The sequence below is a fragment of the Hippocampus bargibanti genome, linkage group LG07, assembly GCF_051943395.1.
Source record: "Hippocampus bargibanti isolate YZ-2025 linkage group LG07, ASM5194339v1, whole genome shotgun sequence".
In the NCBI taxonomy this organism is placed as follows: Eukaryota; Metazoa; Chordata; class Actinopteri; order Syngnathiformes; family Syngnathidae; genus Hippocampus; species Hippocampus bargibanti.
The window spans coordinates 4,717,419-4,742,865 of NC_142740.1; the positions used below are offsets into that span (position 1 = coordinate 4,717,419).

Consider the following 25,447-nt stretch of genomic DNA (forward strand, 5'->3'; position numbering starts at 1 on the left):
AACACATTAATACACACGCGCATTCTGTGGACTATTCAGCACCTTTTTGAAGTCAACTTGCTTTTTTTTGTCATCGCATGTGGATGTACTCGCTCTGAAGGATTGTAACGAGAGGATTACTCAAGGTAAATTCAAGCCAGGGATGAAAAAATGGAAGTACACGTTAGTCGATGTTTCACTCGTTAAAATAGCCAGTTGAATACAAAATACACATTCGTTGTGTGGTTGGGAGTTTGTGTATTGGCTATGCCCCCGTTGGGCGCCATATGGTTACCCCCGCCCCCCTTTCGCCCCCTACGCACCGCTGGAGGTGAGGCGGACCCGGCTGGAGAGAAGCTCGGCGCAGCTGGAGGTATCACGTCAAAAGTCCTGGAAGTCATCCACCGGTGGGATTCTTGTTTTTTTTTTTTTTTTTTTCTCCCTCCACAACTTTGGAATTTGACTTGGGCTTGTTTTGTTTCCTGTGGAATGCGTGGAATTAATTAAAAGATCGGGAAAAGGGAAGGGGGGGGGGGGTATCATTAAGAGAAGATTGGACTGTGGAGCAACGGGCTGTTCTACGTTGGTATTTTTGTGCATGTATTTTGGCTTTTTTTTTGGTGTGTGTGTGTGTGCGGGGGGGGGGGGGGGGGGGGGGTGTAAATTAATGCAGATGTCCAACTCTCAACATAGAATGGGCGCTGAAATAACAATCGGCATTTACGCATTTATTTTGTTACTGAAAGAAAAATGTGTTTCGGTGGCAACTTAGTCGCAATATGCACAATCTAAAAAAAAAAAAAACATTTTCAATGTACAAATGCAAAACAACGAAAGAAGCAACGAGGGAAAAAACATGCATTATTGCGCATTGAAACTCGTGCAGCGACGAAAAGAGCTTGAAAAAAAAAAACAACAACGCACATTTCAGCCCGAGATGGAAACATCAAATGCAACTTATTTAAGCGTTTAACTAGTGTCGCCTTGCAAACAATTACTTGACCCCGAAGAAGCCATAAAAAAACTTCAGAACACCCTCCCCCTCAAACACACAATTAATACATCGAACACGTCGAAAATAAGCAAGAAAATGAATCAGACCTTGAGAAAGACAAGCAGAAAAATCGGTGTTTTCAATTAGTTGACGTGTGAAAAAACAAAGGCTAAAAAAACAGTTACAATTACATTTTAAGTGGGGGGGAAAAGGGGAAGCAAAGAGTAAAAAAAGGCGAGAAAAGGAGGGAGGATTTCAAGTGGTGGACTGTGTCTCCCTCCAGTGGCAATTTGGTGAACTACAAGCATGGTGGACTTCAAACGGTTTTCAGTGGACGGCGTTAATTTGGTTCGTTAAAATCATTAATCATGACAACAAAAACAAAAAAAGGACTAAATTAAAAATTAAATCCGGCCATGGATGGGTAATATTTTGCGTCTTCAATCTGTTGCACCATTTTGTTCATCTTTTATTTTGTTATACGTACTTTAACTTTAAAAGTGATTTTTTTGCTAAACTATTTTGACACATTGGAAAGTACTGATGTATATTTTTCCCAAATAGTTAAAAATTCTAATGTTGCTCGTAAAATTCTGACTTTTAAGTGTCTTCTGTGTAGCTCTCTCTCTTGTTTCTATTTATAATTGTATTTTATTTATTGCATTGTATTTGTGATTATATTTTATTTATTATAGTACCTATGCGTGTCTGTGACTGTAAAGTGTCCTTGACAGCTTTGAAAGTCACTTAAAATGTATTATTATATAAAGTATACTTCTTCCTATAATAAACTTGTCGCCTCAATAGAGCACAAATAATGTGTTTTTAGGACGAAACAAGGTAGCACAACAAAACAATCATTTAACATCAAGAACATGTACAATATGTAAAATGGCTCTAGTCAAAAAAATTTGATTGCAGTGTCAAATTGGTTTTGAACAGAGTTTAAACGACAAATTGATGATTAGTATGATTGATATGCAAATGAGCCAGGGCGTTTGCTCAATTTTTGCAGTCCCTGTAAATTGAAAGTTGGAAACATATGTGCTGGAGGTGGAAAAGCATTTGAATCCATTTATCTATGTTTTTTTAAACTTTTCTTTTCAGATTGAGATATTCTAAATAATTGACCATTTTAATATCAAATACATTAAAACGTACCAAATTGTAGGATTAGATGCATTTAAAAAACGTTTTCGTCCTTGCTTTGAATGTATAATTTTGGTTGAATGATGACTATTTGTTTCATTCCTAAGTAAAAAAAAAAAACACTTCCTCTTTACCCTCTGCCAAATTTCCACGATCTATTTATATGTTCAATAAACAAAATAAGAATTTATTGCATAGGCTATGCTGCTTGTGGATGTAAAGTGCCCATTGCTGCTCCCCATTTCATGCCAGAGACGCCACTGGTTGTAAATCTTACTTGTGGAGGAGGTTTGGGGAGGACTTCAATTACCTTTTCTTATCTTGTCTTTATAGGCCAAGACGTCCATCAAACATGGATGGTTCAAGAACACTCCACGTGTTCTTTGGGTCCATCATAACCTTGGCAGTCACGGGTATGTTCCCGTTTACTTGTACACTTCAAATATGGAGTGCTTGGTGGTAAGTTCAAAAACTAAAGTAAACAACGTTCGTGTCACAGTCAAGTGCGGGTTGCCGCCTCCCACCATCAACTCCGACCAGACGGAATTCATCTTGAGGCCAGACTCCGTCTTTAACGTCAGCTGCAGCGGTACCGGCAGCGTTATGTGGGCCGAGCCTTTGCCCCGGAACACGTTCGTGTTGCCGGGTTACATGACGGCCACTTTGTTTATCTACAACGCCACCGCAGCCAACACCGGTTACTACGTTTGCTTGGACGAGCTTTTGGCGGCAAACTCCCCAGTAGGAGACCCGGAAGTGGAACATGAAGCCGAGATTTACGTTTTTGTTCCAGGTGTGGTTTAATTATTGGTTATTTATCTTATTAATTCCCATATACAGTATATTATACACTAATTTTATATATAGCTATATCTATATATCTATATATATATCTGTATCTATCCCATCTCAAAACCCACCTCTTTAAAATAGCATTTTCTCTGTAGCTCTTTCACTTGTTTCTATTTATAATTGTCTTTTATTTATTGTATTGTATTTTGTGATTGTATTTATTATAGTACCTATGCTTGTCTGTAACTGTAAAGTGTCCTTGAGAGCTTTGAAAGGTGCTTAAAATATAAGGTATCTATCTATCTATCTATCTATCTATCTATCTATCTATATCAGCTGACTATCTGTTTGCTGCCTATTAGCTATTTAGCTGGTAATCTAGCTGGCTACCCAGCTAGTTAGATATTTGTTATCTATTTGCTGTCTATTAGCTATCTGGCTAGCTAGTTGTCTATTGGCTAGCTATTAGCGAACTAGTTAGCTTTCTATCTATTTGAGTTATTCCGGCCCGGTTTGAGTGAACGCTGGCACATGTGGCAGCCGCTGCTCACCCATAGAAAAACGTACCCCGTGACTGTAAAGTGACCTTGAGAGTTGTGAAAGGCACTTATAAATTACATGTATAATAATAATAATAATATAATAATAATAATTATTATTATTATTATCATCATTTATAACGGCAGCTAGCTATTAGCCAAGGTTGACGGGTATGATGTGGAATTGCTTTTATGAAATGCCATAGTTATATATTACAATGCGTGGTAACATTTGTATAGCACATTTATATATAATATCTCAAAATATATCCCAAAATATGGGAGTATATATAAGTATAGGAAAAAAATGACTTAAAAAAAGTCACAAAATACTTTTAGGAACACATGATTACAATATGGTTTCGAGCATTAACTGATAGGCAGAGTATTGGAACTTATTTGATTGTGCATGTTTAATCAACAAATGAAAATATTAAATTATCCCTGTTTTGCACTGCCAGATGCCAAGGTCCCTTTCGTCCCGGAGAACCCCAGCAATCTGGTTGTCACCATGGATGCCATGGGAGCATCCATCCCCTGTCGTGTGTCCAATCCCAACTCCCACGTCACCCTGAGAAGCGTACCGAGTGGGGGAAAGATGTCCGTCTTCTATGACAACAAGCTAGGATTCTTTGGTAGCCTTTCTCCGGGCCAGTACCAGTGTGAGACCACCATTGAGGGCCGGGTGGTCACCAGTGCTATCTACACTGTCAAAGATAATGGTAGGGGCAATCTTTGAATAGAAAAAGGAGTTCAAAACATTCAGCCTTCAGAGAAAGATACTGCCGTTTGTAAAAAAAAATACTTTTTAAATTCTATGAACTGTTTAATTTATTGCTTGATAGTCAACCAATGTCCAGTTCTGAAACAATATACAGTGATACCTTGGCTTACGAACTGAATTGGTTCCCAGACAGAGTGTGTAAGGCGAAAAGTGTGTAAAAATTAATTTCCCATAGGAAACCATTAAAATGAGAATAATCTGTTGCCAGATCCCCATAAAACATAATTTTCTACTTTCTAAGCCTTAAAACTACACAAAATATACCTTATTTTATGTATAATAAATGTATTATGGTATCATAATTAAAGAAATAAACTGTACTATATAATAAAGTCGTTTTATTTACCTTTGTGATGGTCGTTGATGGCTTGATAGAATGGAGTGGCCGCTTTCATCAGCATTAAACACTTGATGAGGAACGTAACCTTCTTCTTTCACCATCTTGAGGAATGAGCCCTTGTCGGTGCTTTCTCTGCGATAATTTTACCTAGTTCCTCATCAATTGTGTGCTGTTTAGCTGGGTTGATAGCTTTTTTTGTACAGATGACTTGTACGTTGGCTGCCATTTTCTTTTGACCTCACTCTCTCCCTGTCTGTAACCCCCTCCCCCCCCCGCCACTGCTGCGTTCTTGACCAATCACGTGGCTTTAACCGAAGACTGGGGGCAGGGAATAGATGACAAAAACAATCGGTTGCCATTTTCTTGTTAGGAGAACAGACTCGTTGAATGACACATCACTCATTGTGGCGCTCCGTGCGTATCCCGAAAAATAGTTCGTATGCCAAGGTAAAATTTTCATAAATTTAACGTTCATAAACCGAAAAGTTCGTAAGCCAAGTGGTTCGTAAACCGAGGTATCACTGTATTGTAATATATGTGGAATGTGCATCCTGGATCAAATTTGGATTAAATCTAGCAAAAGCCCTGTTTCCACATTTAAACCAAATCAGCAAATTGTATGTGAATAAGCCGTGATATAAGGAAGTTCCTCTATTGACGGTAAATTGTATGCTTCAGCAGATGAATTATTATCATTTAAAACAAATGAACATTCACGTTAGTAGTTAAAAACAGTACACTTACCTCTGAACTGGACATCAAAAAATTTCATAGGCTCTGCTAGCCCACGGGTCGGGAACCTTTTTGACTAAAAGAACCATAAAATTAAAATATTTAGAAATGTTTTTTCACACATGCAAGAACGCAAACACATACACACACGCGCGGCCACTTTTCAATAAAATGTCAGAATGTATTATTTAAAATAACTTTGTGATAGTACTCACCGTTAACATGAATGGTTTTCCGTTCCTCATGATTGTTAAAAATCTAGCCAAACAATCGGAATGAAAGTCAACTTGCTGGGTCCATTGGCAAAGTTACTGCTAGCTAGCCTGCACACGGCTTATTAGCTTCCACACTTGCTTTCTGCTGTCTCTCACAGAAGTATATTGATGCTAACATTAGCATGGGGCTTGTTAAAATGCCACTGGCATTTGACTGTTTCATCGATGGTATTGTTTCATTGCAAATTAGAATCAGAACCTTTTCTCTCCACAAAGGCAAATCCTCCGGTGCATTCAAGCTGAAGTGTACTCGTCATTTCTTGTACTCGTCGGACTTATTTAAAAGGGCCGTTTACCTGTTTCAACATGACGGCCAGTATCATCCAATCAAACATGCGTTTTCCGCCAACTGCAGAGAGATTATGTATTTAGTGTTATCGGCGAGTCAGATGTAGGTTCCCAAACCCTGTGTTGGCCCAACTTTTCTTTAAATTAATTAATTTTATACAAACGTAATGTATAATTTCATTTCAACTGCCGCCGAATGTGTCTGGTTTGGCCAAATATTTGTTTCTTGAAATAAGACATGACTCAGGATAAATGCTAGTTTGAATCATTGATCTTTTTTTGTCATGACATCATCAGCGTACATCGTGTGTTGTGCGTTTGTGTGATCTTGGTCCGATGATGCTTTAACAGCGCTTGTCTTGTAACTCTTCTAGTCGAGGCGGAGACTGAGGACTTTAACGTGGATGTCAAAGTCAACACGGAGGCATTGCGGGTGGGGCAGCCCCTCAACATCACCTGCGTTGCCCCCGCTGGCTCGGCTTTCCGGCAGCAGTGGCTCCACCCGAAAACACAGGCGAGATGCGTCATATTCTTTTCCGTCTTCTTGAGCTTGAAAACCTTCCGGCTTTGCGCCGCGTCCATGTTGTGCTTCATTTCTCTTCAAACCGCCGGTCACGCCTCTGTGTTGTTGTCCTCCCCAGGAGTTCAGAGTCTCAAATTAGCCAAGCGCTGGTTTTGGCCTTGCCTTTAAGCGGCCTCTCAGCAAATGCCTTAAGAAAAACAGAGGCCGGGCCGACGGACGTTTCTTCGCGTGTTTACGATAAAGACGTCAGTCCAAACTGTTCACGCATAACAGTCACGGGAAAGTCCAAATATGGGACAAATGGCCCCGGAGTAGGAAGACTTTCAAAGTGTTGTAAATCCTTTGACCCCCCACCGGCCTTTCGACTTGTAGGGCAGATGTCTTGCACACGACAGCGAGGTACTTGGTGTTATTCTTGTGCAGATCTGATTTAATCTCAACAGCACATTGACGGATCATGAGCTTAGGGCTTCCCCTGAGCTGTTTTCCAGAAAGTTGGACTCTTTTGACTTCGGTTTTTGGACTTCGTCGTGATTCATCTCTTGCACTTTATCCTGTGTTTTAACCATTAAGTGCTACTGTATGTGTCAGCCGTCGGAATAATTCTTACAGATCCCCGGTTCTTCTGTTGCAGGCTGTCAATGCAGTTCAAATGAAGCAGAACTTTCCCGATAGGGTCGTCTACACCCTGGTGATACAACGAGCCGGCACTCAGGATGGCGGTACCTACGAGTGCTCCGTCACCCACCAAGTCAGCGGAAAGGTCCGTGTGAGCACCGTAGCTGTCACAGTCTTCGGTAAGACCCAAGCGTGGTGTGTAGATGTGGTTTTCTTGTGGGGGACTCTGTGGAGGTTTACCTCTGCTTTCAACATCAGTCTCACCGTTTGTGCAATGGCTTCGGCAGATGCCTGCCTGACCCTCTCCTCGGCGACACTTCCTGCCCAGCCACCTCTGAATTCTCCCTTTTTGAAGCATTTTTTCCCCTCCCCGCCGTTCTCTGCAGAGGAGAGTTCCTTCGTGGCCCTGGACCACAGCGGGATCCTCGCAACTGAGTTTGTCAGCCTTCTGGAGGAAACTGAGTTCACCATCCTCATCCATGCGTCTCCATCACCCAAAGTGACCTGGCAGCGAGATGGCAAGGACATACGGGACAGTTACTACATTCTCACCAAAACGATCCACCTTCATGGCAATAGGTAAGAAACGACTCAGAAAGAGAAACTAAGGCTACCCTGGCCAAAAGTTCTGTGTCGGACAATGTTAGCTTGCTATGCTATGATCCTGGAGGCTTTGGGCTTCTTTGGCTCCAGCCAAGCACTTAACCACCCGCAGAGCTACATTTTACGTTTTTTTTTCATGCAGATCAAATAAACCACCTGAGCGCAAAGAGCTCTGGCTGGTGCGTGATGTTATGTTTGGATGAAGCCAAGTTTTCTTTTATTTTATTAAAGGCACATCTGTTTTTAGGCTTTGTGTTGTGCTAAAATGACTACCACCTGGATCCACTATAACTATAAAGAGCTCAATATTTAAATGTAATTACACAAATACAGAAAGACGAGCATTCACTTCCTGAAAATGTTTTCCATTTCTTTGTAATATTCTCAATATACACAGGTGAAAAACACAAAGGCACAAAGTATATTTGTTTGTTGTCTGGGGATCGTGATGACATCGCTGACAAAGCCATGTGTCCGTTCTTGTGTCAGGTACCAGAGCATTCTGATATTTCGGCAACCTCTGGAAAGAGACAGTGGAATGTACACCATCACGGCCGTGAGTGGCTTTCGAACGGCCCAGTTCTCCTTCACCCTCAAAGTCAGATGTAAGAACTTTCAGGAAAACCATCAACTAAAAGTTACAACAATGACTTCAAAACATGGCATTGGGTTTGGATTTGGATCTCTATGTCAAGTGAGCCATATGGTGAGCTTGTGGTTAGAACATCTGGCTCATGGGGCTCAAAGGCAGGTCTTCCGGCGACCTCCCACATTCCCAACATTAGGTTTATCGAAGACTGTAAATTATCCATAGGTACAGTATGGTTGGAGTTTTGGGGTGGTTGCCAGCAGTCCTGCCAGGCTCTTTCCAAAAGTCAGCCATGATAGGTTCCAGTTTACTTGCTCTTGGGACAATGGAGAGAGAAAATGCATGAAAGTACAGAGCAAGGCGGGATAGGACAGGATAGGACAGGACAGGACATCACATGGTATGAGCCAGGCCTACCTGAGTGTGGGGAGAATGGCTGTGCATTGCTAAAAATACATTTAACCAATTAATGCACCAATAATTATAACCTGTAACCTAATCACATGATAATCTGTCCACTGTAGCAACTACTACAGGACAAAAGAATTTGACACTCCATGATGATTATTTTGCTTCCCGTTTTTTGCCCCTTCAGCTTCCACAGTTTTGACCTTCCCACCATCCTCGGGTCCAGTGCTGTTGCCACAGACAGAGGAAATGGTGGTGGCCCTCCACGCTCCCTTCACGTTGACCTGCCGAGGCGAAGCGAGACTGGCTTGGGACATGCCGGTTGACGCGCCTGAGCAGACGCAGGAGGACGATAGTGGTCTATTTGTCACAACCCTGACGGTGGACCAAGCCACGGCTATACACACTGGCTTCTACACTTGCTTCTACAGCCACAACAACACAGAGGAGGCGGAGGAGAGCAGTATCTACGTCTATGTGCCAGGTCCGCTGAACACGATATCATGTTAGCATTTTGGTCATTCCCGTTCCTTATCTGTGCTGAGAGACTTCATTTTTTTTGCTCAGATCCTGATGTTCCATTTGTGCCGTCACCGGTGCCCTTCGGGAATCATGTCCTGTCTGGTCACGAGGAGATGGAGATTCAGTGTCGGGTATCAGACCCCAGCGCTAACGTGACTTTACTTAACATGGACACCCAGCAGCCTGTGCCAAGTGTCTATGACAGCAAGCGAGGCGCCCTGGGAGTGTTCACCGCCGGAACTTACATCTGTAAGGCTGTCATAAACGGAGAAGTGCACTACAGCGAAGAGTACATCGTCCATGGCTGGATGGGTGTGTATTTACAAGACCCTCGGAGAAAATAAGTCCTTCAGCTTTGGCCTTTGACCTTCTGAAATGTTGCATGTCAGGCGGCGGTGCTCTTCACGTCGAACTGGCTGCCAAACGAACTGCTCTGTTGGTCGGAGACCCCATAACGGTCACCTGTTTGGCTCGCGGCTCGGAAATCCTGGAGGACCACTGGAAATACCCCGGAAAAATGGTGAGAGGTTGTGGTCATGTCATCAATTGGAACGGTAAATGTGAAATGCGTAATTTGTACCCGGCAGTCAAACCGTGGGAATAAGACCGTGCACGAGAATAAGCGGGATCAGGAGATTCTTTATACCCTGACCATCCAACATGCCTCGGCCAAAGACAGCGGCCTCTACGCCTGCTCCATCACTGATATCATGAGTAATGAGAGCCAGACCAAACAACTAGCTATCACAGTTTATGGTATAAAAACACTCAATGTTGAAATATGCCCAAGGCATTGTTAAACACTCATAAAAATGTCTCATAAACCATCTCTACTGTCGAACAGAACGCGAGTTTCTGTTCTTGCGGCCGGAGTTTGGCAGCCAGGAATCGGCAGAGCTGGATGAAGTTCATGAGTTCCGGGTCGAAATCGATTCGTTCCCCGGCGCTCGCGTCACCTGGCTCAAAGATGGACTTCTACTGAGCGACGTCACTGCCGAAATCTCCACCAGTCTCCGTCAGGTCAGCGAGACCAGGTGAGACTCTCAGTCCGACTCTACCGATTAGCATGGCGGCAGTTCTGAGTCACATTCCAGGTCAACCTCAAAGTACAATGTTGTTTTTCGGTGTAGGTATTCAGGCGTCCTCACCCTGATCCGCGCAAAAGAGGAAGACAATGGAAACTACACTATGAGGGTGGAGAATGGAAACCAAACCCACAGCGTCAGCTTTAACCTCAAAGTCAAAGGTCGGTGCATGGAATGCCCAAACCCCTTTCAGTGTGATTTTAATGTTATCACCTTCCTGCACTAGCAGCCTTTTAGCGACATTATCTCACATAGTTTTGCGACTGTGTGACTCTTCCAGTCCCTGCGGTCATTGTGGACCTGATGGACATCCACCACGGGTCAGCTTCGGGCCAATCCGTGGTGTGCATCGCGGGGGGGCAGCCCACTCCGGAGGTGGAATGGTTCATCTGTAAAAACATTAAACAGTAAGCCCCCGGTCGCTTTGGAAATCAACGTGGGAGAATTTTCGGATCCTTTCAGTATGTTGTCTCTTGTTTAGCTGTGCCAATGACTCAACATACTGGGTGGCACTCCCTGCCAACTCCACGGACGTCCAGGTGGAGTCGCATGTGGACGAGGACAACAACCTGGAGAGCCAGGTTTTATTTGGCCATCTGGAGAACACGTTAGCGGTGCGCTGCTTAGCCCGCAACGAAATGGCCGCTGACAGTCGGGAAGTGAAGCTGGTGTCCAGCGGTAAGAGGAAACACCATTCCCGCACACTCTGACTTCTGATGTTCTCAAGTCTCTTCCTGAGGTGGTGTGACCGGGATGGTCAAGTCAGTGTCAAAGCAGTTGTCTAGATGCTAGCTCTCTTTTGACAGCTAACACAGTTGTTAAACTATTTGGTCCTTCCGGAGCTTTACAACCTATCGTCACCTGTAATCTGCAAACTTCTCACGCCCCCCCCTCTTTGCTCCCAGAATCCCTCTGGCCTCTGTAATCGAAACAGCATTTAAGTGCCTTTTGCGTCGCGTGTCATCAAAGAAATCATACGTGCCACCCGGAAACACATTTTACCACCAATTGTCCTCCCGAACAGGCCCCCATCGCGAGCTGACCGTAGCTGCCGCTGTGCTGGTGCTGCTGGTCATTGTCATCATCTCACTCATTGTCTTGGTTGTTATCTGGAAACAGGTACTACGTTCATTCATCCATTCATACTCATGTGTTCACTCCAGCTCTCGCCATCAAATTCCATCTGTGGCGATAGTCTAACAAGCGGCGATGTGTTTTTAGAAACCCCGCTATGAGATCCGGTGGAGGGTGATCGAGTCCGTAAGCCCCGACGGCCACGAGTACATCTATGTGGATCCTATGCAGCTGCCGTATGATTCCAGATGGGAGTTCCCGCGCGACAGGCTGGTGCTGGGTGAGCCATGAGGCCAGAATAAGCAGATTGACATTATTTGAACAAACTAGTAGGACACTTTGCCAATACCAGTTACTCTGACGTACCGATGTAAAGGAAACATCTAGTCAATCTATCTTCTAAAAAGACTTTTAAGAGGTCTAAGGGTATCTGAATCTATTTTAGTCCATTCCTTCAGATGATTACAGATAAAGTGCTTTTGCAACCATTTACGCTAGAACAGAAAAGGTCCTTTCAACAAAGTCGGAAAGGTACTATAGCATATGGTGCAACTGGAAGCTTTGTGCCCAGTGATAAAGGACCATTGATAATAAAAAAGAGACATACAAAATGTGTGTGTATGAATGTTCCAGATTGATAGTTCCCCATGTAAATTTGCCCCCAGGTCGCATCTTGGGTTCCGGTGCCTTCGGAAAGGTTGTAGAGGGCACCGCCTATGGACTGAGTCGCTCCCAACCTGTCATGAAGGTGGCAGTGAAGATGCTAAAACGTGCGTCAACTTGGTTTCCTATTTCATTTCTTCATTACAATTGAAGAAATTGAAAAATATGAGTCGCCAATGTTATTTTTAGTAATAGCCAAATTTCCCTCTTGTAGCCACGGCCAGATCCAGTGAGAAACAAGCTCTGATGTCAGAACTGAAGATCATGACTCACCTTGGACCTCACCTCAACATTGTTAACCTCCTGGGAGCCTGCACCAAGTCAGGTAGAGATCTAAAGATGACCATTTCAATCAAACACTTTCAAAACAGAGAAATTTGAAGTTGGCTATCTTGACCATGCCTGTTTTTTTTAAATGACCCTCTGATAAGATTAGTCCACAGGCTGACTTTTTATCTGTCATTTCCTTCCCAGGCCCCATCTACATTATCACCGAATACTGCTTCTATGGTGATCTGGTCAATTATCTGCACAAGAACAGAGAGAACTTCCTGAGTCTTAACCCGGAGAAACAGAAGAAAGACTTGGACATTTTTGGAATCAACCCAGTGGACGAGAGCAGCAGAAGGTAGCGCATGTTCGGATTACTTGACTTGATTTCATTGAGTCAGAGGCTTGCAAAAAACCACGTCACATCGATTCGTACCATATTCTTACACACGTGCGAACACATTCCCCCAAAGCCGAGATCAGTAACTCGATCTTCATTGTCTCTCGTGGACTGAGAGGATTGTCTGGCGTCTTCGGCAAATCAAATCGCAGACCTGAAATGGTTTCGGCTTTCACGCTAACTTCATTGCGATTGAGGTACGGTATAACTGTCAATTGTAACACGGTCAATCGGCAACTATCCCTCCTATCTGATGGTCATCCGTGTTGACCGATGACTCACATCGACAGCTTCTCGCAGTGACCGCAGCACATTTTAAACGCGGCACCCGCGTTAGCCTCGACCGCAACATTTGCTACTCGCAGCCGCAGTCACATTCCGAGATCAAGGAATGGTTTTCCGCACAGGAAATGTCAAAAAAGTGCTCAATAATAGGGAAAATTGTTGAATACATTTTGAAGCGATTCAAAAATTACAACCTACAACTAGGAACCTTGTTAGCACCAATGCTAGCTTTAATGTAGCACAATTCTGAATGCTTAGCACGGACGCACGGAAATTGTACGGATTGCTTGTGCGGGTTATTTGCGGAGCCTGATTGAGGGGATATTTTAACCTTGTAGTCTACACTCTGCCTTTGAACTATCAAAGTTGAAACAAGTCCAAATTTCACTGTGTTTTCTATCCATTTTTTTCACTTTAGTTTTTTTGTTTCAAGCTCTGTCGTCTCCCTTTCGTGTGAGTGTGTGTGTTTCTGTTTCGGTAACCCCTCTCCCCGCTCACTGCTGCGTGTGTGCCCTCCCTCCTCTATGACGGATCTTGACCAATAGAGGAAAAGAAAGCCGGCTGCCATTTTTTTCAGCTCGGCTCTCTTTGTTCACTTCAGAGAACAGACTCGTACGCGAACGACACATCACGCATTGTGGCGCTCCGTGTGTTTCCCGAAAAATTGTTCATATGCCAAGATTATATTCTCACGAATTTAACGTTCGTAAGGCAAAAAGTTCGTTAGCTAAAGCGTTCGTAAGACGAGGTATTACTGTATTATAAATCAAATTATGGACACTATTCTACCTATTACACTCTTTGACTGTTCCAATCCGTGGAGTCGCCTATCTTTGCATTCAAAGTCAGCTAGGCTAGCAACCTCATACACAGATTTGCGTTAAATCTCCATCGTCTGAAATTCCCACCCCATTTTCTGGAATGCGGGAACTGCAGTAAATTCAGTCCGATCTTGGCTTTGACAATTTGGTCGCTGGCCTTTTCCCGCAGCTATGTGATCTTGTCCTTTGAGAGCAAAGGCGACTACATGGACATGAAGCAGGCGGACACCACTCAGCAATACGTCCCCATGCTAGAAATGCCCAACACCTCCAAATATTGTGACATCCAGCGCTCGGAATATGACCACCCACCTTCCCCAAAAGGTTCGAACGGTGAGTAAAAACTTTTTGTGTGGCTAATTCTGTTGTCGGTCTATGTTTGCTTGGTTTGTTGGTCCAGGGGTACACCCTTGTCGGAATTTAGGATGGGTACAGCCCTGTAATTACACGGAGGAAAGAGGATAATTGCAGCACTTGCATATTATTGCCCAGTTTCTCCCTGCCATTAACCAAAGTCAGGTCGAAACAGCCAACGCTATATTTAACAACAAGCTCGTTTTTGTTTTTGTGTTTGTTTATTATTTTTTTTTTCTATGTTTCTGTCTCAACCAGAAACGGAAGAGGACAACCTGCTGTCAGACAACATGGATGAGGGTCTCAGCACTACAGACCTTCTCAGTTTCACCTACCAGGTGGCCAAGGGAATGGAGTTCCTGGCTTCTAAAAACGTAAGCGTGAACTCTGGTTCACAGCAAAAAATAATATACAGTGATACCTCGGCTTACGAACACTTTAGCTAACAATTTTTTTACCTTACGAACGATAAATTCGCGAGAATATAATCTTGGCATACAAATTATTTTTCGGGAAACACACGGTTGAGTGAACGCTGGCTTGTGTTGCTGTCTATTAGCTATCTACCTAACTAGCTAGGTATTTGCTATCTATTAGCTATCTAGCTAGCTATCTATTAGTTATCTATCTAGTTATCTAGCTAGCTAACTTTCTATCTATTTGAGTTATTCCAGGTTGAGTCAACGCTGACTTGTGTTGCTATCTATTAGCTATCTATTAGTTATCTATTAGCCAGCTAACTTTCGATCTATTTGAGTTATTCCGGGGTGAGTCAACAATGGCTCATGTTTCTATCTATTAGCTAGCTATTTTCTATCTACCTAGCTATCTGTTTTCTATCTAGCTATTAGCTAGCAAGATAGCTTTCTATCTGAGTTACTTCCGGGTTGAGTGAACGCTGGCGCGTGTGGCTGCCACTGCTCACCCACAGGAAAACTGATCATGTGACTGTAAAGTGACCTTGAGAGTTTTGAAAGGCGCTTAGAAATGAAATTTATTATTATTATTATTATTATTATTATTATTATTAATGGCAGCCGCCTTTCTTCTGTATATTTTTCAGTTTTTCTTTTTTATTATACATAAAATAAAGTATATTGTGTGTAGTTTCAAGTTTTATTTAGGTGAAAATTATGTTTTATGGGGACCTGGGAACAGATTATTCTCATTTGTATGGTTTCCTATGGGAAATTAATGTTTGGAATACACACTTTTCGCCTTACACACTTTCTGGGAACCAATTAAGTTCGTAAGCCAAGGTATCACTGTAATAATAAATTCCAAAACAGCCATTATTTCACGGTGTATTGTCATCCCCCATTACTGCTACGGTTGCTGCGCGAACGACATCCAAAGCCATTCGATAAGCAGTCACAAGCAAACTGAGGCCAAGTCATCCAAATATAGCAGCAACACGGACAAGTCTAGAATTACCAAGTCAGCCTCCAAGCTTCATAGTTATTATCCCTAAATAAAATAAGTGGTCACGCATCCATTCATCCAATCCCGCTGGCATGTTTATACAAGTTTTCAAGCCTCGTGAAGTAATATGTATTATCATTAAAACACCAGCTAGGTTTTTTATGCTAAAATAGAAATCCTGGGAAGCCAAGGAAAACGAAGTGAATTGAAAAAAAATGTCTAATTTCATTGTTCGTTTTGACAGTGCGTGCACCGTGACCTCGCCGCCAGGAACGTTCTCCTCTCTCAGGGAAAGATTGTGAAGATCTGCGACTTTGGGCTAGCTAGAGATATCATGCACGATAACAACTATGTGTCCAAAGGCAGTGTAAGTCTGGGAGATGTATTTTTATTTTATGCTTGTTTTCTCGTAAGACCTTCCCTCGTGAGGCAGTTTTATTTATTCATTTATTTATTTATGTTGTTTTTTGGGGTGCAGACCTTCCTGCCCGTCAAGTGGATGGCACCAGAGAGCATTTTCGACAACATGTACACCACCCTGAGCGATGTCTGGTCTTACGGAATCCTCCTTTGGGAGATATTCTCTTTAGGTGGGTCACACCGTCGATGCTAAAGCTAAATATGCTATCAAACAAAAAATGGCTGTGCTTCGTCAAAATTAATGTGTTGACCCGAGCGAGCTGTGGTATTGAACCGGAATAGATAACATTTACTATCCGTAAGGACCAAAAGTTCTGAGAATTTTGTGGAATCGTAACTAAAGTACAGTGATACCTCGGTTTACGAACCCCTTGGCTTACAAACTTCGGTTTACGAATGTTAAATTTATGAAAATTTACTTTGGCATAAAAACTATTTTTCGGGATACACACGGAGCTGCCACAATGAGTGATGTGTCGTTCGCGAACGAGCCCGTTCTTCTAACAACAAAATGGCAGCCGACTGTTTATGTCCTCCCTCTATTCCCCGCCCCCAGTCTTCGGTTAAAGCCACGTGATTGGTCAAGAACGCAGCAGTGAGGGGCGGGTGGTTTAAACATTAAAGAGACAGGCAGACAACAGTGAGAGAGTTTCAACTTTGATAGTTCAAAGGCAGAGTGCAGACTGCAAGGTTAAAATTACCATCAATCAGGCTCCACAAATAACCCGCACAAAACATCTGTACACTTGATGCAAAAAGCTATAAACCCAGCTAAACAGAATACAATTGATGAGGAACTAGATAAAATTATCACAGAGAAAGCACCTACAAGGGATCATTCCTCAAAATGGTGAAAGAAGAAGGTTACGTTCCTAATGCTGATGAAACCGGCCACTCCATTCCATCAAGCCATCAACGACCATCACAAAGGTAAATAAAACGACTTTATTATATAGTACATTTATTTTCTTTAATTATAATACCATAGCACATTTATTATACATAAAATAAGGTATATCTTGTGTAGTTTTAAGGCTTAGAAAAGTAGAAATTTATGTTTTATGGGGACCTGGGAACGGATTATTCTCATTTTTATGGTTTCCTATGGGAAATTAAGTTTTGAGATACACACTTTTCGCCTTACACACTGTGTCTGGGAACCAATTAAGTTCGTAAGCCAAGGTATCACTGTATAATGAAAATAAAATAAAAAATCTCTAGAAATAGAACGGAACACCCGCAAGTGCACCAACAGGAATCAGATCATCTGATCTTGTTTTGTGTTTTTGCCAAAGGCAAAGATGGAAGTTTTCGCTTTGATATGGATCAACGAAGTGGCGCGCACCAAAAAAAATTGTGTCTGGGTCGAGTCTCACCTTTCACCACAGATTCTCTCGCTCCAAATCGGTTCAACGGTCTTTCGAACCGGCATCATTCTTACTTACTAAAAAATGCGCAAAAGTATGCAGTTGAACTCTCAAAACGGGGAGCATTCAAAAATCCATCCGGTTCCTGATTGGATGTGACCAAATTCGATAACTGATATCAAGTTGGAGCCAACCAGGAAGCAAACGAACACTCCAGCATGGGCGACAATCTTGATTTGCGTTGTCATGTGAAGGTGGAACACCCTATCCCGGGATGGTGGTGGACTCCAGTTTCTACAACAAAATCAAGAGTGGATACAGGATGGCCAAACCGGAACATGCGCCTCTCGATGTGTACGTATCTCAGGGCGGGGTCTTACTTTACCTTTTGACTATCAAGCTTTTCTAGCTATCTATCTCGCTAGCTTTTCTATCTATTGAGTTAGCTTTTCTATCTATCTATCTATCTATCTATCTATCTATCTATCTATCTATCTATCTATCTATCTAGCTTTTCTATTTGTCTAGATATCTTTTCTATCTATCTATCTATCTATCTAGCTTTTCTATTTGTCTAGATATCTTTTCTATCTATCTATCTATCTTTTCTATCTATCTATCTATCTATCTATCTAGATAGCTAGCTTTTCTATTTGTCTAGATATCTTTTCTATCTATCTATCTATCTATCTATCTATCTAGCTAGCTTTTCTATTTGTCTAGATATCTTTTCTATCTTTCTATCTATCTATCCTATTTGTCTAGATATCTTTTCTATCTATCTATCTATCTTTTCTATTTGTCTAGATATCTTTTCTATCTATCTATCTATCTATCTATCTATCTTTCTATCTATCTATTTATCTATCCACCTATCTAGCTTTTCTATCCACCTATCTATCTATCGATCTATCTATCTATCTATCTAGCTTTTCTATCCTTCTAGCTATCTTTTCTATCCACCTAGCTAGCTTTTCTATCTATCTATCTATCTATCTATCTATCTATCTATCTATCTATCTATCTATCTATCTATCTTTTCTATTTGTCTAGATATTTTTTCTAGCTAGCTAGCTATCTTTTCTATCTATCTATCTATCTATCTATCTATCTATCTATCTATCTATCTATCTATCTATCTATCTATCTATCTATCTATCTATCTATCTATCTATCTATCTATCTATCTATCTATCTAAGCTAGATGCTTTCCCTTTTAAATACGAAGACGGCAATTTAACAATCACACGCCACTTAACCTACTTAACCTGGTTTTTTTTGGGCTTTGCAGCTACGACCTCATGATGAAATGCTGGAACAGCGAGCCGGAAAAGAGGCCTTCCTTTTTGGGTCTGAGTGAAAGAGTTTCATCTCTGCTACCCCCCAGCTACAAAAGAGTGAGTACCCCCCCAGACGACCACTCGTAACCTTTCATGTCCCCGATTGACGTTTGTTGTGCCATCTGAGTTTGGTTTTGACCTGCACATTCTCCCCGTGACCCCGCCATCCCGTGTTTTCGAATGTTTGTTGCTAAGGTACATGGAAACAACAACCACCTCGGAAAAAAATTGAGCTAGCGGTTCATGTAAAGAGTGACATAATCCCTGAAAAATACAGGCTTGACTGCGCAGCTATTTTAATTTTTTTTGGTCTGCAATGTTCGATGTGGTATAAAGGCATGCGTAATTCACTCGCGGGGGGGTTATATTAGGCAAGTGAAGGAAAGTAAAATGACAGGACAAATTTGATATTGAACTAACTGAAAATGAAGTCCTGATGCCGCACTTTTCAAAAAAAGATTATTGCTTCTTGTTGACGTATTGATGTTACTTTTTCTGAAAAACAGAGACGGACAATCGATGTCACACTTTTATCATTACACAAACTTCTGATGTTCTACTTTCCTAAAATGAAAAAAAAAGTTTTGATGTCAAAATTTCATAAAAACAATATTTATCGATGAAAAAAATGTACAAATGACTGACGTTACACTTAAAAAATAAAAAATAGACTGTTGATGCTTCCGAAAAACACAAACAAGCCCCGCCCCCCCCCCCCCCATGTAAATACAGTAAAGTCTCGTTATATCGATATCGGATATATCGATAGTCCCGGTTATATCGATACTATTTCTATGCACGCACGGAGAAAATTACATGCAAACAGGGTCGGATATATCGATAGTCCCGGTTATATCGATATTTTTTCGGACTCCCTTGAATATCGATATAACGAGACTTTACTGTACCACCTAAATTTTAGTACCCTATTTTCTGCACTTTAAGGCGCAACTAAAAGAAAATATTTTTTCAAAAACTGCTCATGCGCCTCATAATCCGGTGCGCCTTATGTATGGAAAACCTTTTAAAATATGTCATTAATTGAAGGTGGCCATTATAATGCGGTGCACCTTACGCATGGAAAACCTTTTATAATATGTCATTCGTCTAAGGTGCCTCTTATAATGCGGTGCACCTTATGCATGGAAAACGTTTGAAAATACAGTAAAGTCTCGTTATATCGATATTCAAGGGAGTCCGAAAAAATATCGATATAACCGGGACTATCGATATATCCGACCCTGTTTGCATGTAATTTTCTCCGTGCGTGCATAGAAATAGTATCGATATAACCGGGACTATCGATATATCAGATATCGATGTAACGAGACTTTACTGTATGTCATTCATTGAATGTGCCAAATTATAATGCGGTGCACCTTATGTATGGAAAAAGTTTTGAAATACTGTATGTCGTTTGTCTAAGGTGCCCCTTATAATGCGGTGCACCTTATGCATGGAAAACGTCTTAAAATATGTCATTCGTTGAAGGTGCCAAATTATAATGCGGTGCACCTTATGCATGGAGAATGTTTTCAAATATATCATGTGTTGATGGTGCACTTTATATTCCAGAAAATACGGTACTTTGACGACGTAATAATCCTTTTGGCTGCCTCTACTACATGTGATTAGAGTGGAAGAGCACCAGTTAGTGGGCCTCACCCCACCAAGCCCTCGCACCCCCCAAATCCCACGTCTTCACCGCAACCACTCATGCCCTTAATTATCCCGTTAAAGTCCACACCACACAAGTGACATCAAAACGATCTTCCCTTCTAAAGACTTTTAACAGTTGGAGGAGGGGGGGGTCGTTTTTTTCCCCCCTCACCACAATGTAAAGGACCCAAACCCGAATTACAGTTTGCATCGCACCATCTGTCGATACAAAAGGTCAATCTATTATGTACATTTCCCGTCCCGCCGCAGCATTACGAGAGGGTCAATCGCGACTTCCTGAAGAGCGACCACCCTGCCGTGACGCGAGTCTGCGTGGAGAGCGACGACGCCTACATCGGTATTGCCTACAAGAACCAAGGAAAATTGAAGGACAGGGAAAGCGGTTTCGACGAGCAGCGACTCAGTTCCGATAGCGGTTACATCATCCCCTTGCCCGATTTGGACCCCATGTCCGACGATGAATGCGGAAAGAGGAACCGACACAGGTACTGCAGTGAACGATTCAAAAGGGAATGTGTTGGGTGGTTATTTAACTCTATACACAATAATAATACAGTGATACCTCGGTTTACGAACACCTTGGCTTACGAACTTTTCGGTTTACGAACGTTAAATTTATGAAAATTGTACCTTGGGATACGAACTATTTTTCGGGATACACACGAAGCTGCCGCAATGAGTGATGTGTCGTTTGCGAACGAGCCCGTTCTCCTAACGAGGAAATGGCAGCCGACTATTTTTTGTCCACTATTCCCCGCCCCCAGTCTTTGGTTAAAGCCGCATGTGATTGGTCAAGAATGCAGCAGTAAGGCGGATGGGGTTACAGAAACACAGAGCTGCAAATAAAAATAGATAGGCAGATGATAGAGAGACAGTGAGAAAATGGATAGAAAACAGTGAAATTTGGACTTGTTTCAACTTCATTGATAGTTCAAAGGCAGAGTGTGGACTGCAAGGTTAAAATATCCCATCAATCAAGCTCCACAAATGACCCGCACAAGCCAGCTGTACATTTGATGCAAAAAGCTATCAACCCAGCTAAACAGAACACAATTGATGAGGAACTAGGTAAAATAATCGCAGAGAAAGCACCTACAAGGGATCATTCCTCAAGATGGTGAAAGAAGAATCACTTTATTATACAGTACAGTTTATTTCTTAAATTATAATTCCATAGCACATTTATTATACACAAAATAAGGGATATTTTGTGTAGTTTTAAAGCTTAGAAAATTAGAAAGTAAAAAATTATGTTTTATGGGGACCTGGGAACGGATTATTCTCATTTTGATGGGTTTATATGGGAAATTAATTTTTGGGATACACACTTTTCATCTTACACACTCTTTCTGGGAAGCAATTAAATTTGTAAGTCAAGGTATCACTGTAATAATAATCCATTTCATTTCCAAGCGCCTTTCAAAACTCTCAAGGTCACAGAATAAGTTTTTCTGTGGGTGAGCAGCGGCGGCCACACGCACCACCGTTCACTCAACCCGGAACAACTCAAATAGATAGAAAGCCAGCTAGCTAACCATCTACTAGCCATCTGGCCAGCCAGTCGGCCGGCCATTAACTATCCATTAGCTAGCCAGTTAGCTCTCTACTTATCCGAGTAGCAATTAGCAAAAAAAAAGTTTTTTAATTACAAAATTCTAACGCTATTCTCGTTTCCTCCTTTGCAGCTCGCAAACATCTGAGGAGAGCGCTATCGAGACAGGCTCCAGCACTTCCACGTTCGCCAAGCGCGAGGGCGAAACCCTAGAGGACATCACGCTTCTGGACGAAATGTGTTTGGACTGTAGCGACCTGGGGGAGGACAGCTTCCTGTGACGTCGCCAATCGAGGGGATGGGATGGAGGAACGGTGCCGTGGTGGGGGCGGGACTAAGAACCCAGCGTTCAATACCAAAAACGTCAACTATCTCGACCCCCCTCCCCACTCCTGGACCCCTCCCAGGTGGAGGGAAAAACCACTTAGACTTGACCTCTCTTGGGACATCGCCCCCTGTTGGGCTGGAAGAGCGAGTGCTGTCGAGCTTTATTCATCGGGCATTCCTTTCAATTACAAGAAGCGAAGGATGATGAGCAGCTTTAATCCAACGTCCCTCAGAACATGTTTAACCACTACGACTTCCGGTCCAGTCCAAGTTTGGCATGTGGATAACCATCCCCCCGCCCCTACCGCGACCCCCCCACTTCCACCCCCATCTACATACAGTGATACCTCGGTTCACGAATCCCAAAGGTAAATAAAGTGACTTTATTATACAGTACTGTTCTTTTATTTAATTATAATACCATAGCACATTTATTATACATAAAATGAGATCGTTTTAAGGCTTAGAAAATTAGAAAGTAGAAAATTATGTTTTATGGAGATATGGGAACGGATTATTCTCATTTTAATGGTTTCCTATGGGAAATTATTTTTTGGGATACACACTTTTCGCCTTACACACTCTGTCTGGGAACCAATTAAGTTCGTAATCCAATGTATCACTGTACTGTACAAAGCACCTGATGCTGGCACAATCAGTAGCAATACTAAAAAAAAGCACAAAAAAAATGAGTGCGCAGGCATTATGATAATGATATGATATGACCATGAGGGCGGTATAAACGTTTTATTTTTTTACCTCATCATTATGTACACATGTATTATTTGTGAATATCGTGTGAATGGATTGGAACTTTGAAGGGGAAAATGGAGCTTTTGAAGGAGCGTGATTGTATTGTAAATAGCACCAGAGTTGTTTTTATCAAGAAAGAATGAATGGGAAATCATATTTTTTAACGTGAGTGGAGAGCGCAACATAAGCACATATTAAGCTTCCCGGACAGTATGTAACAATTGAAATAAGGTCAATCCACATAACTTTTGATTTTTTGGGGGCTATCTGGTTGCATATTGGTGCAAAAGAACTGTTGACATGAGTTGAGGAACTTTGTTTCGAGAAAAGTCGTCATTTTGCTGACATCTTGTGGAAGCAATAGACAATTACAATCAAAGTTTAAAGGACAACCGACACCATTTTTTCTTGTTTCCTAACTGACATTAGAAAACCGTTTTATAGCATCTAAAATACCCAAAACACGCAGGCTGATATTTTCAGTCACATGCAAAACACCAATAACAATGACTTAAAGTGTCCCAAAACTGCCACAAAATGAGGCCGGAACTGGGCAGATTCACAAAGTCCCGCCCCCTTGTTCGTGACGTCACGCCAGGATACTCCTTCACAAACTGCCCTGCTCCAGAATCAAAACAACGGCTTCAGAGAGTTCAGATGCGCAGAAGATGGTTTCTTGTTACTCATCCAGTTATGAATATGAATCAAATAGTTATAAGAGGAAAGCATAAATGTTTGCAATCGATTAAAGAAGTCCTCCCGTATCAATTTCAGCCGTCTGGACTCCAATGTAGCGCCCAGAAAATGCACAAGATGGCACACAAGCTCCGTTGGAAATGGGCTGATTTGTCCGCTGGGAATTTGTGTAAATTTACACCTTCTTTATGCGTGTTACCGCAATTGGCTGCAACACACCATCACGTTATTTATGTAGTTTTCCTTGTAATTTCGCCATCAACACAGTGTTTTCAGACGAAAAAAAGTACCCAAAATGCATTGTGTGTCGCTTTCTCAGTCAGGGGCGTTCCCTCTGTGACGTCACTACTCGTCATCTACTCAAAAACAAGACTTCCTGAATATTAAGCGCGAGTCTAAGAAACTAAACACGGTCAATGTTGTTGCGTGTTGTCCCCCATCACCCCCGCAACCCAAGCTGTACCACTGCCTGTCCTTTGTCAACCGTGACAACACCCACAATCAAATGTTGCACTTTGAATTGTTTTTGTTGTATTTTTTATTTTTTTGGTTGGTTTTGTGTCACCCAGGATGACGGTACGCTTTCTGCGTCATACTCATAACAGCTAATCACCCAAATATTGATGCTTTACTACTCATGTGGTTGTACATTCAGATGATTTACAATCGATATCTTGCAATAAATGATTTATAATGCGGAAAAAAAGTGGCTTTTGAACTGGGGAGACGGGATGGGTGTATGGATGGATAGACGAATGAATAGATAAATACATCCATAAATAGCTAAATAAATAAATATCCAGCCAGCTAGAAAAGCTAGCTATCTAGCTAGAAAGCTAAAAAAGCGAGACCGATAACTAGAAAAGTTAGAAAAGCTAGCTATAAACGCTACAAAAGTTAGAAAAGCTAGCTAGAAAAGGTAGCTCGCTAGTTAGATAGATAGATAGATAGATAGATAGATAGATAGATAGATAGATAGATAGATAGATAGATAGATAGATAGATAGATAGATAGATAGATAGATAGATAGATAGATAGATAGATAGATAGATAGATAGATAGATAGATAGATAGATAGATAGATAGAAAAGCTAGCACACACAGATTGTTAAATTATAAAATACTACCAGTTAACATTTAGCAATTTACTTGAGTGGGAGATGGCAGTAAGATGTTTTTTCTGCTCTATTCCCCGCCCCAGTCTTCGGTTAAAGCCACGTGATTGGTCAAGAACACAGCAGTGAGGGGAGCTGGTTTAAACATTTCAGAGACAGGCACAGGACAGAGAGAGAGAAAGAGTGACAAAATGGATAGAAAAAAGTGACATTTGGACTCGTTTCAACTTTGATAGTTCAAAGGCAGAGTGTAGACTGCAAGGTTAAATTTCCCATCAATCAGGCTCCACAAATAACCCGCACAAGCCATCTGTACACTTGATGCAAAAATCCCATCAACCCAGCTAAACGAAACACAATTGATGAGGAACTAGATAAGATTATAACAGAGAATGCACCTACAAAAGATCATTCCTCAAGATGGTGAAAGAAGGCTACGTTCCTCATCAAGTGTTTAATGCGGATGAAACAGGTTGGTTTCCTATGGGAAAATTATTTTTGGGTATACACACTTTTCGCCTTACACACTCTGTCTGGGAACCAATTAAATTCGTAAGCCAATTTATCACTGTACTTCAGTTCTCGAGCATCTGTTCATCGCAATGCCACAAATGAGCATTCTAGGAAACATCATGAGAAACCTAATACTACTCAAAATTGCACTTTGGAAAAAAAAAACATAAACAT

The 25,447-nt window shown here is 41.8% G+C and overlaps 1 protein-coding gene across 2 annotated transcripts; it reads left to right on the forward strand.

Annotated features, from left to right (window-relative positions):
* pdgfra (platelet-derived growth factor receptor, alpha polypeptide) lies at nucleotides 1-25,444 on the forward strand. Of its 2 annotated transcripts, none has more exons than XM_089001149.1 (29): nucleotides 1-125; nucleotides 2,456-2,535; nucleotides 2,622-2,915; nucleotides 3,915-4,175; nucleotides 6,247-6,386; nucleotides 7,030-7,192; nucleotides 7,400-7,592; nucleotides 8,106-8,221; nucleotides 8,801-9,097; nucleotides 9,181-9,447; nucleotides 9,525-9,655; nucleotides 9,723-9,891; nucleotides 9,980-10,169; nucleotides 10,266-10,381; nucleotides 10,501-10,627; nucleotides 10,702-10,898; nucleotides 11,245-11,339; nucleotides 11,442-11,574; nucleotides 11,960-12,064; nucleotides 12,172-12,282; nucleotides 12,432-12,585; nucleotides 13,903-14,066; nucleotides 14,346-14,461; nucleotides 15,754-15,876; nucleotides 15,988-16,099; nucleotides 17,551-17,650; nucleotides 18,588-18,693; nucleotides 20,566-20,801; nucleotides 22,002-25,444. In XM_089001149.1, the coding sequence occupies exons 2-29, from the start codon at nucleotides 2,475-2,477 to the stop codon at nucleotides 22,147-22,149; spliced, it is 4,425 nt and encodes a 1,474-aa protein (XP_088857275.1). In that variant the 5' UTR covers nucleotides 1-125; nucleotides 2,456-2,474; the 3' UTR covers nucleotides 22,150-25,444. The 2 variants fall into 2 exon arrangements, with proteins under 2 accessions (XP_088857275.1, XP_088857274.1); XM_089001148.1 differs by lacking the exon at nucleotides 1-125 and adding an exon at nucleotides 137-386.
* The last annotated feature ends 3 nt before the right edge of the window (nucleotides 25,445-25,447 follow it).

Excerpts from the sequence above, each read along its gene's own strand:
- pdgfra (XM_089001148.1), top strand. The coding sequence starts at position 247 with ATGCCCCCGTTGGGCGCCATATGGTTACCCCCGCCCCCCTTTCGCCCC. Across the intron at positions 9,448-9,524 it reads CATCGTCCATGGCTGGATGG|GCGGCGGTGCTCTTCACGTC; the intron begins GTGTGTATTTAC and ends GTTGCATGTCAG. Across the intron at positions 20,802-22,001 it reads GGAAAGAGGAACCGACACAG|CTCGCAAACATCTGAGGAGA; the intron begins GTACTGCAGTGA and ends CCTCCTTTGCAG.